Source organism: Malaclemys terrapin, chromosome 7 (genome assembly GCF_027887155.1).
Source record: "Malaclemys terrapin pileata isolate rMalTer1 chromosome 7, rMalTer1.hap1, whole genome shotgun sequence".
NCBI lineage: Eukaryota > Metazoa > Chordata > Testudines > Emydidae > Malaclemys > Malaclemys terrapin.
Window position 1 is genome coordinate 29,242,830 of NC_071511.1, and position 16,690 is coordinate 29,259,519.

At 44.8% G+C, this 16,690-nt stretch overlaps 1 protein-coding gene across 7 annotated transcripts in view; it reads left to right on the plus strand.

Moving 5' to 3' along the window:
• Positions 1–12,408, plus strand: part of WNK2 (WNK lysine deficient protein kinase 2) — a 184,993-nt gene extending 172,585 nt beyond the window's left edge. For 4 of the 7 annotated variants that reach the window (XM_054034425.1, XM_054034426.1, XM_054034427.1 and 1 more), the window contains one exon: positions 1,195–3,391. In XM_054034425.1, coding sequence (XP_053890400.1) covers positions 1,195–1,545 — 351 coding nt within the window. In that variant the 3' untranslated portion in view covers positions 1,546–3,391. Of the gene's footprint in view, positions 1–1,194; positions 3,392–12,177 lie in introns of those variants that run through there. The other 3 variants (XR_008445649.1, XM_054034428.1, XM_054034429.1) reach the window with 3 other exon arrangements.
• The last annotated feature ends 4,282 nt before the right edge of the window (positions 12,409–16,690 follow it).

Consider the following 16,690-nt stretch of genomic DNA (forward strand, 5'->3'; position numbering starts at 1 on the left):
GGTTACAAATCAGGGTTTTGTTTTACAACTAGATGTTCCAGCCCCAAAAGCAAAAAGTCGCTCGATGACATCACTGATACTTTAAAAATAAAATATAAAAAACTAACCCACCACCACACACACACACCCTTATGTCTTACTCATACTTGCTTTTTGTCTTTAAAAATTCCCCACTTGAGCCAATCTTATCCATTGGACCTGTTCCATATTGAGATTTCCAAATTAAAAGGAACACTGGTATCTCTGTTTCAGGAATAGGTGCTGATTTGGTGCAAATACTGCAGGAAGTTATATGAAATTAAAAACTAACCCAGTCCACAGGGAGACCAGATTGTCTTGCATCAGAATTGTTCCTGTGATATTTGCTCTATTGTTAATCTTATAATTCCCAGAAAAGAAAGCCCTTTCTGTCACCTCACCATGCAAACTCCAAATACCCTTGTTTCAGTGAGCAGTGAAGGTGAACTACTGAGGGCTAAACCCCCCCTCCTTTGAAAAGTTGTGCTGGGATTTTAAAGAACTGAGGAAGTTTAACCTGAGATTGGGCTACGGTTTTGTTTGTCTCGGGCAGGTATAAGTGCCAGCTGGAGTTGTGGGATCTTACAGATCACCTTTTACAAAAAATTGCTTTTGTGGCTTTGTGTTGAGTTCTCCCCCTGGTTCAGTGGCATACCCTGGCCTGCCTGCCCCTTTTAGGCAATGGGGTTGACACAGCTATTATGTATACAGGCAGCTGCATTTTTTCCCACATCAAAAATAATTTATTTCCCAAACTGACCCTGTCCTTAGAGATGGAGGGTGAATAGAACCTACCTGGTTCTTGCACAGGCTGAGAGAGAGCAAAGTTTACTATTTCAGAGACTACCAGAAGAGTCTAATGGCAGCTGTCTAATAGTGGAGAGGCCAAGGAACTTGGTGCAAAGTTATTCTTTGCATTCCTTTCCGATCTATGTCTCACACAGAGGGGGTTTCTGTTAGAAAGGGTCAGTGGAGTGTGGTGGTATGCACCCTGTCATTCAAAGCCTTTACCACTTGAGGGAGTGAGACTAACCTCAGAGCTGAATCACTTGCCACCGCTGAGCTGAAAATGACCAATTCTACACAACTTTTATCGTTCCGAAAATATAATGCTGCATTGGTCAGTGCGGAGAAGATCGGCTTAATAGCTTTGCTTTTTTATTTGTCTTTCTATAGGTTAATTCAGTAAGAACAGGAGTGGGGGAAAAGTGCATTGTTCCAGTGTCTTGTCCTATGTCAGCCGCGTTAGCTCCTGGAGTTTCGCCAGCCATGCCAGTGCCTATGCCAGGTACTACCCTTTCTGGCACAGTAACACCTTATGTGATGCCTCTTTGTCAATATGGAGGAGTTTTCCCTACGCCAATTTATGGAGTACAGTGGTCGGGCACAACAGCACAACCTGGGATTGTAGGAGCTCAGAGCATTGCACAGTTTCCAGCTCTTGGCAAAACTGGCTTGCAGATGTTTCCAGTGTCACTGCAGCAGCCTGCTGTCAATCCACCTGGCCCTAACATGAAAATAACATAGCTTTGTTGCCTTTTGATAGATAATAATGATTTCAGAATTGGAATGCTGAGTGTTTTGAGCCTATAGATGCCATATGTGTTTGAAGAGGTATGGTTCTACTGCTGGCACCCAGTTCAGCCCTAATAGCACACACAGCCATACTGCATCAAGCAATCACTGTGAAATGTTTTCACGAAAGATAGTTTGTTTGTGATGGCAATATTTGCTTAAATTTCATTGCTAAAGACACTTTATTCTCTTGTGTTCCCATGTTCTACACTTGCAATCTTTAAAGTTAATATACTTGAATTGAAGGTTACAAAATTGTATTAACCCTTGCAGGAGTACAGTGCCTTGAATTTAAGCTTTTCAGTCCCAGCTGGAAAGAGATATAAAAATATTTGAAAGGTGTATTTTATTTACAATCTGCTTGTGAGTTTAAATTGTTATTTTTTTTATTTGCAAAAATACTGAAGGTTTACAATTGAAGCTCTTAATTAGTTTTGTTCCATTTTCTACTGTAAATGCTTTTATTTTAATTAGTGGGTTGAATTTAAATTTTTAAGGCTTTTCAGAAGTTTGCAAGGTGAGATTGGTTTGACTGAGATGCTGATCTAAATCCATTTGCATTTGTACGAGTAGTGAAATATATGCATTTTAAAATAGAAGCATTTACGAGAGCGATGAAAGTACGTTGTACATAAGTATAGGGAGTAGCTTTGGGCTGTGCATTTCCTTTCATTATGCTGTTGGTATATTTGTTGCAGATGACAACTCATTTTTGTTACAGGGAGCAGGCAGGCAAATACTGCTTTGTTTTAGTTCAGCAGCAAATTGATTACATTTTATTTCCCCCAATGGGCTTGTTTACTTCAGTTAAATTACAAATCCGTGCATGTTTCATCACTGAACAATCTAACTGAAATCTTGATTATAGGAGAACCCATCTCCAGGTTACTGTAAGAAGTATGTAAGTATAGTACTTGCATGTACTCTCCCTTCAATTCTGTCGGCAGTATTGGTTAAGAATGGTATTTTTTGTCACTGAAGTGCTAACCGTACTCGCGCTGAAAGGGAATTAAATGTGAAGCTCTTATTTTTCTTTTTTCTTATGTGAACAGTGAATCCTTCGGTTTTGGTGTTTGACCACGGTTTGTTTGAATTTTTTTTTTTTTTAATTTGAATTAAGTTTGCACTGTAGGTAGCAAGGATACCTCTTCTGTTTGATAGTTGCTTTTTGTCCACTTTACTGTGCATAGAATCTGCATCTTCACCTCTCAGTCAAAAGGCACAAGGTAACCACTAAAACTGATTTAATGATGGTAAGTTTCATTTTAATAGAACACACTAAGGGAAATCATTATGGGCACTGGTAACAAAACATTACATAGTCAGATTTGAAGGCACACTGCTCTAGATTTCTTTACTGCAATGACATTTTATATTACCTGCTGAAGGGTGGAGATGTCTTGTGCTGCCAAGCTGTGAATTGTATAGTTCTGTTGTACTTTGAGCATTATAACTGTCTAAATTATTTTGTTTGTACCCTTTAAATATATTATTCCATCGATTCAGTTAGAATTGAATTTTATAGACAATTATGCAGAGTCTTCTGCCTGGGCAAAATACTTACTGTAGTAAGAGATTTCTGTTCTCTGTAACATGTTTCTTTAGATTCATGTCTGTATGTTTCCTGAGCAACCATGGAAAATATGTTCTCACATCATTTCTCCTTCCGCTTGCACTGGATCTTACAGTTTGTTGCTATTGCCTGATGTATAGTCCACCCCTTTGTACACTGACAGCGGCACTAAAATCCCCAAGAGATTGTATATACTGAAAAGAAGAAAAATAAACATTTTGTGCTTGAAAACTGTGTGACAAATTTAGTGTTTTCCTAAAACTTTGAAACAGATTGTTCTCCAACTGCACTTGACAACTGGCCTCCACCTCCCCACCAAGGCCATCCGTTCCTTTCCTCGCTTTTAAGGTGCAAATGCTGCCTTTCCCAGGTCTTGGCTGCTGCCTGTAACGGCCGCTGTCCCAGGGTATGCAGCAGTGGAAGTGAGACTGAGCTGAAAGAGTCAGTACAGCACACGCCTCTTCAGTCAATGTTATTTGCCATCTCTTGCCTAAATTTTTCTGGTGCTACGTTGCACATAGACGGGGAAGTAAACCCAACTGGACATTCCAATTGGTTGTCTTAAGTGAACTGCAGCACCAGCAACTCTGTGGAGGGCCATTAGGCTACTAGCGCTGGGCAGATGGTGGGAAGAGACACTTGAATTTGAGTATCAGAGGGGTAGCCGTGTTAGTCTGGATCTGTAAAAAGCAACAGAGGGTCCTGTGGCACCTTTAAGACTAACAGATGTATTGGAGCATAAGCTTTCATGGGTGAATACAGACGAAGTAGGTCTGTCGCATCTTACGTGCATTTAACATGCGTGAATTCAGCTTTATGCAGTCGGCAAAAACAAAACAAAAAGAGAAAAATAACAATTTAAATACTGTTCCTGTAGTGCGGGCAATTCCGCCCGCCATTACACTCAATGTAATTTTGACTATCCGCAGTTTTTGCTTTACGCGCTGACCGCGGAACGTAACCCCAGCATAAGATGAGACAGACCTGTACATCTGTTAGTCTTAAAGGTGCCACAGGACTCTCTGTTGAATTTGAGTGAATCTCCCCAGTGAAATACCAAGGCTCCCCTTGTAACTCAACCTGTGATCATGTAAATGTGACAATCTACTGATGAAAATCAGCCCTGAAGTATTAACTGTGTGCACCATGCACTCCCTTGGAAGATTCTCACTCAGACAGACTGCATTGCAGAGATGAGAGGAGGAAAGTAACTGTGAACCAGACGTCTGGTGCATCTATTTCAATTTTTCAGCTTCCCTGTGTACGTGAGCTGGGCAGCCATTAGGGCCGAGACTCTCCTGAGTTCAATTGTTCTTACTTTTAAAATATGTATTGCAGTTCTCTGGCTACCCCTGGTCTCTTTTTTCCAGACCCACAACACACAAGAGAGAATGAGGAGTTGTTGCATTAATATATGTATACAGTCATCTACTGTGTGTCGAAGAAGAGTCAGTAATACTGTGTTTACAAATAGTGTTGAATTTTGAAAAAAGAAGTGAATTTTGAGTGAGAGTCATACACAGCAGTATTGTTTCCTGAACGTACTCTTTACGATGGTGCTTTTAAAATGATTTGTGATATACATTTCTGAGCGACGGTTCTTAACTAGTGAGAGGGGTGCAGAGTAGTGGAGATAGAAGTTGACAGTTTCATTAAAATATTCTTTATTTTGATATCCAGATAGTCACCATGGTTGAGATCCTTCATGCTACTAACTTTGGGCTAAATTCTGCTGTCTTTCCTCATGCCGAGTAGTATCTTGCTCCGAATCATTCCAATGAAATAAATGATGATGCTCATCAAGCTAGGTACTATCCCTTGTCAACAAGGGGATCCGAGTCTAACGTGTGCCCAGCTTTTAGAGGCTGTAAGGATGTCAAAAGAATCCTCTGTGGGTACCCACCATTGGATATGCTCTTTGTACATGCAACTTGTAGCTACTCAAAAGTCGTTCTTTGTCTCTGTGAGCTTAATGCGCTCCCAACAGTTCAGTATAACTAGTGGGGGAAATCAAGAGAATATGTCTATATTAGCTCAAATGGTTCTAGCTAGCTGCATGTGTTTATATTAAGCCTTTGAAAAGGAAACTGAATGTATCTGTCTCGATATTGTGCTGCCTATCGTTAAGGTTACCTGACATTTTCCATTATAAATCTCTGGTTTCGGTTGCTTGTAATTTTGCCAAACTGAAACTCATCAGGCTGAAATTTTCCATCCTGGGTGTGTGCCAAAGACGGAGCTTTTTTAAAAGTTGCAGATAAAGCAGCTCGGCCATTCCAGAGAAGGAGATTGGGGGGCAGGGAATCTTTCAACACTTCCATTGAGAAACTCGAGTGTCCCCATCATTTGGAGCAGAGACTCTACATTTTGCAGGGCGCTTGCCCTTGGAGTCAGGAATGTGCCATTTGTCCTTCCCATGAAAATCTGCCCACCTCTGGCCAAATGATAAACCTCTGAAAAAGCTTCCTGCACATGCGCCATAGAGCTTTGTTGGAGTTTGGCAACTAAATTCTTGGAAGACTGCATCTGCATTGAGCATGCTCCATCCTTGCACAGCGCCTCCTTGAAGACCAGACTCTGCATCTGTCATCCCCACAGAATGACTGAGCATGCTCCATCTGGGGCTGCAGGGGCTGAGCAGGACTTTCCCTGCAATGGGGTGCCAGGCACCATGACTAAGAGCGGGGAGACATTCTCCCATGCTCTCAGTGCTCCTGCTGCTGGTGCCCAGACTGCAAGAAGGAGGAGGAAGCCGAATGACCCAACTGCAAAGGGGTGAGCAGCAAGGGAGAGGGGATAGGAGCTGAGCGTGCAGGGCAGGAGCAGAGAGGACAGAAGATGTCAGGGGGAGGCAGGCCTGAGGGAGTATACGAGTGAGGGCAGCAGGAGCCATTCGGAGGCTCAGGGCAGCAGCTGGGGGAGATACCAGTAGGGCAGGTGACAGGGTCATGAACTCGGGAGGTGGGGTTAGAAGCAGAAGTGTCTTTGCCCAATGGAGATCACTCCCTTACAGAACCTGGGAGGGAACCCATTATCCCTATGGCTCACCATTCCTCTAGCAAGTATCACTGAACTTCAGTGGCATAGTGTGTCCCTTATCTTCCTGTCATGCCAGGACAACATAGAAGATAATAGCCTTCTACTGCTACCAGTAACTCTGTTAGTTTCTATGGTAGAGAATGTGCACGGAACTAAAGAGCCCAACTCTGCTGAGGTCCCATGTGAAGGGCCAGGATGGATCCCTGTGATAGAAGGTTTGTTTTTTTTCTCCAATGTTTAAGCTTTTAAAGGCTTAGGAGATAACATTTTTTAAAAGATAAAAGCAGAAAAGTTGCAAAATCAAGCACTCACCAGTTAGCAAATACCACAATTAAGTTGCCTGTGCAATTGTAACTCAGTTCCCTTGTGTGTTTGCATTACGACAGGCTTTCATTCCAGGGTCACATCCTATTTTGGTCAACAAGACACTTGTCTCATCAAGGGCACGTGATGGACCTGTTCTAAGAATGAGTCAGGATTGTGTAGTGAGTCAGGCTGTTGGCTGTAGGACCTCTGCTTCATTGGTAGCAAAAGTTAGCTATGTACAATTTGCAGGACTGGGACAGGCGGGCCTAGGCCTGCCCAAGTCTAAAGGTCTAGCCCCTCCGAACCACTAGGTCCAGGCCACACCTGAGTATTTGAGACAATGAAAGAGAAAACAGGATCAGGAGTGAGGTTAGAGGTTCTAAGTTGTGTAGTGACTGAGGCAGGGGATTGCAGGAAGAGAACGGATGGTCTTTTGTGGCTTAGGCATATGAATGCTGCCCTGGATAACTGGATTCTGTCTCTGCCACAAAAATGCTATGTGATGCTGGACAGGTCACTTAAACCAAACTTCACAGGTGGCTACTGTGTGCTCCTCATTTTCTGGGTGCCCAGCGTGAGACCCCTAGGGTCAGATTTGTGGAATTGCTGATTCTTTTCAAACTGGAGATTTAAATTTCCTGATCTTGGCAAGGTAAAGATTCTCCTGTGCAGTATTCTCACTGGAGAAAACAATGGGATGTATTAAACCTACAAAACAAATCCCCCAGACTTGGAATGAAACCCCCAAATAGCGTGTGTACGTAGGTGGTATTTGAATAGAATAGTGACCATCCTTCCAACATCTTTGCAAGTCACCCATGAAAAGTTCTAATCGGATTTCCCAGTTTTTCAATGCTTGGAGTGCAATGCGATTTTTTTTTCTCAAAATAAGCAGAAGTTCCAGGTCTAGACCAGCAGGGTTCAGGTGCCATTTGTGCCCTAATATACATGGCAAAAACCTGCGGAGTTCCTGAATCATTGCCGGCCCACTGAGGTCAGTTGGGTATTTCTTACTGAAGTGATTGGCCTTGAGGTAGGGGTCACAAACTAAATAGTTCACGGCAGAGTCTTAAATAATAACTTGTAAGGTTTCCTGCATCCTTCTTCCCCTTTCCACCCTAGACTTATTGCACCATTTGTAGAAGATGCTGGGTGCTGGAGTAGTTCGTGTGTGATGAATTGTGTAGTAAGTCTCTCTGCATAGGAGGCAGTCGTGTATACACACAAATGTTTTCGTTGTCAATAGGGGATGCGTATCTTGTTGTATGACTGGGGAGCTGACAAAGGGACAAACAAGGCTGACCAGATGGTGCTTGGGGTGTTTGATTCTAGTATTTTTTTTATTATTATTTATTGAATCTTTTATTTCTAATCTTAGCTTTTTTTTATATACTTTTTTTTTTAACCTGGACTCTGGCCTGCAATTGTGAAGCCAGGGCGGTATGGCTCTCTCGAGAGCCTCAAGGGCCTTGGCCATTCTGGGCCTTCTGTGGTGGTGCTCCTGAATGGATCTGAGGCAGCTAAAATGACTTCCCAGCCTAGACTCTTGAGACTGACCCCTGATGAGCTTAGATGTGAAATTTTGGAGGCTGTGTAGATGAGGTTTGGTGTGAGCAATTATCTCATTGGCTACTTCTTGATCGGCTTTGTTTTGTCAACAGCTTCATGGGCAGAGCTCCTCTTCTGTTCCAGGGGATCAGGTTCTAAACCCTGATCCTTGTTCATTCTCTTCTCACTGCAGTTAGGTGAAAGATGTGCTAGCCCTGATAAACCCAAAGAGGTCAGTGTCAGTAATCAAAGAACTTGGTGCTGAAAGGGATTTGGATGTGCTATAAAACTACTCAAGGTGCTGTTGGCAAATAAATCCGTTGTAAATAATCGATCTGGGATTTGAGCTTGAATAGTCCATCTGATCTAGCATGGACAGCATTAGAAACCTGGCTGGATAATAACTTGGCCTCATTTTGTGAACTTCCTGGTCCCTCTTGCTTTTTTCAGGATGCCAGTTGTAAGGTAGCGGGGTTGCAGTGACGATCCCCTTTTAGATCCAGTCTTGAATGTAGAACTTTTTTCCTAGAATGACTTCCAGACTCGGAGTCTGGAGGCCTGAGCATCTGAAGTATTTGGATCTTCTATGTGCAAAGCATCGTCAGGCTTCAGGCTTTTCTTGATAAATACCCTAACACTGGGCATGTCAGGGAAGCTTCTAGCAGTGTTAGGTTAATATCGGCTGTAACCGTGAAGCCCCTGTGAATTCTTCTTGGTGATTTCAACGCTTTGGGGCAGGGGGTGAGAGGAGCTTGGATTCATTTACTTTGCTGGCAGACAGATTCACCAGTGCATATTCAACATGCTAGAATAGTCCCATGTTAGAAAGGGCCCCGCCCTATGCTGGACTGATCTCATGGGGTATAAGAAATCTCCAGGGTCAGGGCCGGCTCCAGCATTTCTGCCGCCCCAAGCAAAAATAAATAAATAAATAAATAAGCTGCGATCGCAATTGGGGAAAAAAAAAAAAAAAAAAAAAAAAGGCCGCGATCGGCATCGGCAGTTCAGCGGCAGATCCTTCACTCCCAGAGGGAGTGAGAGACCTGCCGTCCCCAAATTGCCGCAGGTGCCGCCCCTCTCCCTTGGCCGCCCCAAGCACCTGTTTGTTAAGCTGGTGCCTGGAGCCGGCCCTGTCCAGGGTGGATCCTCCACCCTTTGAGAAGAATTCTGCTCTGCGCTCTGCTGTGCAGCATTAAGGTCCTGCGTCCAGCCCCTTGATCAGCCCTGCAATGCTGAGTTGCCGCAATGGGAATTCAGGGTGAAATTGAGGAGTTTTGACTAGTGTGCAGCTTTCCCTGAGATTGTCGATAGACATGAAGAAACTTACAACATAAGGGAGTGCACCTTCAGCAGCGCAGTACGGGGCTTTGGTGGTTCTGCCCCAGTTCTCAGAAAGCCCTGTGGGGCTCGGCTTCGGAGACATTCCAACCTTAAAGGCTCAATAAATATACCTGCTGCAAATGAGTCTTTGGTAGAAAATACCATTCAAGCGTCTGTCCAAGTACAAAAATGGTGAAACTGTCTGTATTTACTGAGTTACTTGCGTAGTGTTTTCTGCTAAAGAATGATCTGGGGCAGATAAGGTAAAATGCAATTCTCACTAAAGCTTTACCGTGCATGTAAACCCAGTGGGCCTGTTCTGTCTTGCTCATTCACCACACGCTGCATGGCAGTGGAAAATCAGACTCTGGATTTTTAATGTACCCAATTGCAACACGTTGATACAGTCTCTAACTGACTGCACAGAGATTTAACACACTGGTCCCCAAACTTTTCAGGGGGTCCCCCCTGCCAGGGCCCGGAGCGAGGCCGTGGCTTTGGGGGAGGGGAGGTGCGATGCGGACAGGAATAAGGGGGCCACAGCTGGGGGCAGGGGTGGGGCTGATTGTGGAGCCCTGGCTGGGAGCTGAGGCTGGCAGCCAGGGCCTAAGGCATGGGCTGGCAGCTGGGGCCACGAGCAGAGATGGGTGGCGCTCCCTCCCCCCCACCATGGAGGCTGGCCCGGGCCCCAGCCACACTCCCCCCGAACATTCCTCCATGCCCCCCTTGGGTGGCGTGCCCCACAATTTGGGGCCCTCTGCTGTAACAGAATGCTGGTATAACCCAGCCTGCTGGCCAAAGAGATGTGTAGGAAATGGGGAAAAGGCCATCTGCAATGGGCTAACCAAACAGGAAGTGCACATGCTGGTGAAGAGCAATGTATATGGAGCGAGACAAATATGTTGTGAAAAATCATTTAGCTTCCTACCAGGATTTCGTCTTCTATTTTGCAGATTCTTCAAGAACCCGTCTATCATCTCTTTTCAGTGTTTAATTCATTCTCCATGCAGGCTGGCAGCGGCAACTGGATATTGTGTGAAATAAAAACAGTTTTTTTCCTTTTCCCACCTGGCACAAGGTTTGGGATACTGGATTACCTGTACTCCTCTATGCAGTTGATAGGGATGTAGTCAGATGTTGAGGTCTCAGTCTCTGTTCTGTATGGACTTCAGACTGGCTTCCGAATTTAGAAGAGGCCTTGGAGATGTGGGATAGGCTTCAGCTAGTGGTTTGAGCAGGAGAAGTCTGGATTCTGCTTTTGACTTTGCAACTGATTCATTATGTGATCTTGAGCCAGTCCCATAACCTCCCAGTGCCTCAGTTTTCCTGTCTGTAAGATGGAGATAATGCTCACCCACCTTTTTTTAAAGCACTTTGAGCTCTGTGGATGAAAAGTGGCATTAATTACGGTTAGTGGGAGGTTGTTCAAGTATTCTGGTGGATCCAAGCCCCGGCAGAATTTGATGTTGATCAGAAGCAGGTGGAAGAATGACTGTCAGTCTCAGTCAAGGCAGCTTTTACTTCCTTTCAGAGTGGGTTAGTGACACATGTGCAGGCAGGTCAGAGCAGCTGAAGTGATGGGAGGGCGAAAGGAGAGATTAGATTTAATATAAAACACCATGGGAACCAACGAGACCTGTACCAAACATCAATAGAATCACTCTGAAAGGGTACACCCTTTCATCTTTGCCTTGCTCTGAAGAGCCTACAGTCTTGGAGAGAGCGATCAGTCTTATTTTATACTGAAAGAGCCTGGCAAACTTTGTGCCTTGTATAAACCAAACGTGCTTGCAGCTCTGATAACCACTGTGCATGCCTCTGTGATGTAGATGGGAGGACTTCAGTGCACTTGGCTGCGGGCTACCAAAAAAGGCTGATCTGTGACTAGCGAATGCAGAATATATGGAACCATGACGAGGGAAAAAGGTGTCTCTGCTTGTGTGTTGCTCTGTGCTCGCCTGTAGGTGCATGATTTGAGTTTGTTTTGACATTTTAAAGCTCCGTGAACTTGGTTCCAGGGCCCTACTGAACTGATTTTATCCTACCCGCCCTCTTGCACTGGTGAAGGTAGGAGGGCCTGTAGGATGCTGTCAGACCTGGTGTTCTGCCATCCTGGTTTATCCCTTTCTCTGCAGTCCAGGTCTTCGTAGGGCCATGGACTTGGCCTTTTTTCTTTAGGGCCAGTTCAGACAATGCTGCCCAACCTGCAGGTGCAGGAAGCCCCTTGTTCATGGGTAGCCTCACCAGTGCGAATGCGCCATTTCCGAATTGTGCTGCAATAACGTGGGGCATGGTTCATGCTGCTTTGAGCTGACAGAGATCTCTGTGGTGATAACTCAGGACTCAGAACAAAGAACCATTTTAGCATGGGGCACTTACCAGATTCCCCCTCACTTCCCTAGTACAATAAGAAATCTCCATCTAGTGTTCTCCTTCCATCCACTGACACCAGTTCTGAACACATTCTCTGGTTTTCCCCATCACCACCTCCTGAGGGATTGGAACGCTCCCAACCATTGTGATATAGAAGTTAGGGAAAAGGTTGTACCCTGAATCTTGGGTCCCAATTGAATGGCTTAGATGTGCTTGAACGGCCCTCTATACAGGAGCTTTAAAATATCCTGGTATTTGAGAGAGCTTTCAGCATGCCACAATGGACGTTGTCATTCTTCTCTTGGGTGATTGACTTCTGCTTCCATAAGGCACCTAAAATGCCCACAGCAGACAGGCACCTTCTAATGAAGATTTATTTCTTACACGATGGGTCTGTACTCTAATGTGGCGGTTTTGTTTTTTAGATTCTGAAAATGAGAGTGCCACTGCCACCGATTGATGCGGGACCAGCTCAGCTGCAGTGCCAAGCACAAGGGGCTACGTCAGCTAAGGAGGACGAAGAGGAGGATGTGAATGATGTAATGTGAGAAGTTCTGTACCGCTCTGGTCCACTCTGCACAATTTTGTAATGTCTTTCTAAGCATTTTCTATTTATAGCTGGAAACACAAATGTTATGCAAAAATAAAGGAAAAATATTTTGGGGGGAAAGGATTTGGTTCCCTTTTCTTGTGACTTCAGATCTGAATTCTTAGGAGCAGCCTGCAGAGGAGAAGGGGTGAGGCCCCTGCACCAGCCGAGCGTCTCGGAAGCAAGCTCTTTGTCACCTTACAGCACTCAGATTGGTATTCAACTCGAGGACACCTGGGCTTTGCATTCCACAATGTAAACAGACAGCCTTTCGCTGACTCAGTCAGAAAAGTGCGCTCAGAGCTAGGCCCCGATCAGGCTGGGCTTTTTGGTTGCCTGCCTGTTCCTGCGTCACCCAGAACTGCTCACTTAGTCCAAGTGACTTGGAGGAAGCCACACCAGCCCTTTTTACCTTGCCTGGTGGGCCCTGATTGGCTTCTGTCTGCTCCCAGCCCTTCTAGCTGCTGGAAGACCAATTCTCCCAGAGTTCTGCCCACAGCTGATCCTGGCTGACCTTCTAGGCAGCTCTTGGAGGTCTAAACTCACTGCTCTTTTTCCCCAAAAGGACACCTTTGGGTGGGGTTGGCCAAGATGGCAGGACTCCAGCAGGGGGAAACAAATGCCTGGCACACCCCCTCGGAGGCACCTAGGCCTGACTTTCCCATTCTTTTTGCTTCCTACAGTTAATCATAATTTAATTAAATAGTTTTCAAAAAACAAAAATAGGCATATTTATTCCAATTCTACTAGAATGAGAACCAGTTCCATTTATATTTCTCCCCATCACAAAGAGAAATTCATAAAGGTAATATTCTTTTTTAAAACTAGTAAAATCTAGTAAGAGAAATCTACAGCGAACTTTGCTGGAGAATAAGCTTGTTACTTGGCTTTTTAGACTAGCTGCATTTTCTTGACAGAGTTAAATACAGTTGTCAGGTCTCTTCTACTTTTAAATCTAAAAATGTTCTGAGAGAGCGCCAGTAACCGGAGCAATTCGTAAAATACTTCAAAAGTGCCTTCAACAGAGAACACACTAAAATTATGTGGTGGGTGATTTCTCTTTCTTGAGTCACTGAAGACAGCTTCTGACTATCCCCTGGGTGGAGGTGATGTAGAACTGAGTTTGTAGCAATTATCTCATGAGATTGCAGATAGCCACTGAAGTGCTTGGCAATTGGGTGATGTTCCTGTGCTCTCCCTGGGAAAGGCTAAAGAGTGCTGGTATGGCCGCTATCTCTGGGCCCCAAACTCTTCCACGCTCCAGCTGTTATGCACTTACTTCCTGTCTGGATTCTAAGTAGAATCCCTGACCTTTCACCTCCCCTTCTCTGATACCATGTGTGACTGGAGTTCCATGGAGCCTAACTGAAGTTACTCAATTAGGGTCAACTGCAAAGAATCGGGCAAACAATCCCTAAAGCTGATGGATATTCCAATACTTAGATTTACCAAGCCAGCACAAAACAGCTTCTATACAATCTTACTGGGTACCCAGAAGCCAACAACACAGTTCCCTTAAAGCAACCCCGTCTCAGGCCTCCACCCAGACACCCAAGTCAAATATGATGAGGATTACTGAAAATCTTATTCATCATATAAGAAAGTTCTACCAATCCCAAAGGATCAGACACATTACCTCTCAGGTTAATGAATATTTCAGATTTTATCCAAATACCCGCTTACAGCCAATCCTTATTAACTAAACTAAAATTTATTTTAAAAAAAGGAGAGAGTGTATTGGTTAAAAGATCAATATAGAAACAGACATGAGTACAGTTCTGAGATCAGATTCATAGTAAAGATGGTGAGCTTTGTAGTTGCAAAGAGTTCTTTCAGAATTAGTCCATTGATTATAGTCCAATATTCATATTCAGGGAGATCCAGATGGGACTGGAGATCATAGCTTCCCCTGCATGAAGCATCAAGCAGATGTGAGATAAAAAGGTTCAGGACCCAAGACATCTTTATGCAGTTCCAGGCCTTCTTTTGACAGCTCAGAGTCCTTAGGTGAACAATAGGCAATCATGGAGACTTTGAGGTAGACCTGTTTCCTATAAGCATCACTGGTAATTAGCTACAGGGACTAACATAAGGCAGTTGCCTGTTTTCCACCATTCACAGATGATTTGCTATACATTTCAAGGAGAGATGAATACAGTATAGACAGGAACTGTTTGATTACATTGTTAACCTCTAACAATATATATGTAAATGCACAAAAACACAAACATAATCTACCAATATGTCCCTAAAGATTGAATTTGGGTCATTTATCCTGCAGGATGCTTAACCCTTTCTGGCCATGTGTCACACCGTGGAAGCATGTAGTCCCAATTTTCCATATGCTTTGCACTCTCCGTCATCTCCTCTAACATGGTTGCAGCTGGGCATGGCATGTGAGGTGATGTTCGCCTGCCCTGTCTTTTCCAAACTTCAGTTCTCAGCAATAAAATCTTTTGCTGCCATCATTCTCCAAGCCATTACATCCCTGAAATCCAAGCTGCAAGGCGTTACATCTGCGGCAGGCAAAAGAATCTCTGGAATAGGGGACAGTCTGGGGATACAGAGATGGTACAAGCCATTCATTTAAATCAACCTAACTAGATACCCTGGCACAATAAACCATTAAAGCCAAACACCTCCATGTCATACAGGATAAAAGTCTCAACAGAAGCAAGGTCTCAAATAACCACTTTGTAGGCTACGCTGGAATTGAAAAGTAAGTCCAAAATGGCCTGGGTATGTGATCCTAATACTTAGCTATTCTGCCCAGGTGTAAGGGAATCAAAGCTAATCTGAGGTGCACACCAAGAAGCTGTAAGATGGCGGGGGCTGCTTCTAAATTACGCATTCTTACCCGCTCCTGGCTTCTCTGCATGTAAGCTAGATCAGCTTTGACTCCCTTGCACGTGGGTGGGTGGTGTAAATAATTCTGTAAGAGTTTCACTGAAGACTAAAGGGTCTGACACACATTCTTATGGCTCCCTTCTGATTTTTGGCCTCTAGCTGGTTTTCTCTTCACTTCCATCAAGCACAGCGAATAAGAAACTCCTTCCTATGCAGTTCCATTGAGTAGCTGAGGGAGTAGCCAGCACACTCCACACAGGACAAGTATGTATCTCACAGACATGCTCTTCCCGTCATGTCTCAGCTTTCCAGTGAGCATGGCAACACACCACTGCACGGTAACCTGACTGGGTATGTTTACTCTTTATAGTTTTAATGGGTGCTCTCCCCAATGGCTTCGCCACCTCCTGGCTCCTGTGATATTCCAGGGACTGGGCCTTCCCCACTGCATGACCACTTGTGAGCCCTTATCCTCTGTGTGCGGCCTGCAGCAGCATCTCTGTGGTCTAGGTGACCAGACAGCAAATGTGAAAAATCGGGAAGGGGGTAGGGGGTAATAGGGCCTATATAAGAAAAAGACCCAAAAATCGGGACTGTCCCTATAAAATCGGGACATCTGGTCACCCTACTGTGGTCTGACCCTCTTTAGTCCCTCACACTCCTGCTCGGCCCCTCTGAGCTGAGCAGGGCTTCTCCGAATTCCCTAAGGGGAGCCCCTGGCCTACGAGCCCCCGCCTAACTGGAAGAGCAGGAGCTCCCTACAAACAGTTCCTTAATACCCCTATAGCAGGCTGGCTGGGAATGCTGGTGGAGCCCTGGTTTTTCTGTGGAGTTCTCCTGGCGTTAGTTTGCTGTACAGGGCGCTGCTCAGATCAGGGGCTTTGCAGCGTGGCTCACACATTTGCTGCTTTTATTACAGTAGGAAATTAGATGTTTTAGAAAGTGCCAGATGGAGATGAATAGCTGAGCTCATCCCATCTGATCCGCTGTGTGGGATTCCCTGCAAAGAACGAACGGTTTCCTGAGTGGTGCCTTCCTAGGGGACCTGGTGTCCTCAGTGTCTCCATCCTGCGCAGAGAAAGCTGAATGTTCCCCCCTACGTTAGCCATGGAGCTGACGTACCTGGGTTCGAGTTCCATCTGAAACCTTTCCTGCTGCCTAAATTAGGCTCCAGGAAACGACGCCCTTCAGCTACTCAGCTCCTGGGCTCCAACTCTAACTGTTAAAATGCTCTGCATCAGTAACTGGCTTCAAAAGCACGGCTTTTGGAAAAGTCCCCTCACATTCCACCAGCCTCACGAGGTATATACACAGATAAGTATTGGATGTAGCAATCCGTTCCCAGATGTTCCCATTTAGGTCTGGATGGAGCGTGTAGTTTCTGTTTTGCTGCCACCAGTCCTGGTAGTAGTTTCCTAGGGCTCAATGTGTCTCATAGGATGCAGCCCAGTGTTAGGATGAGACGGCTCATTCATGCTTTTCTCCTGGGTAAAGCTCCCTGA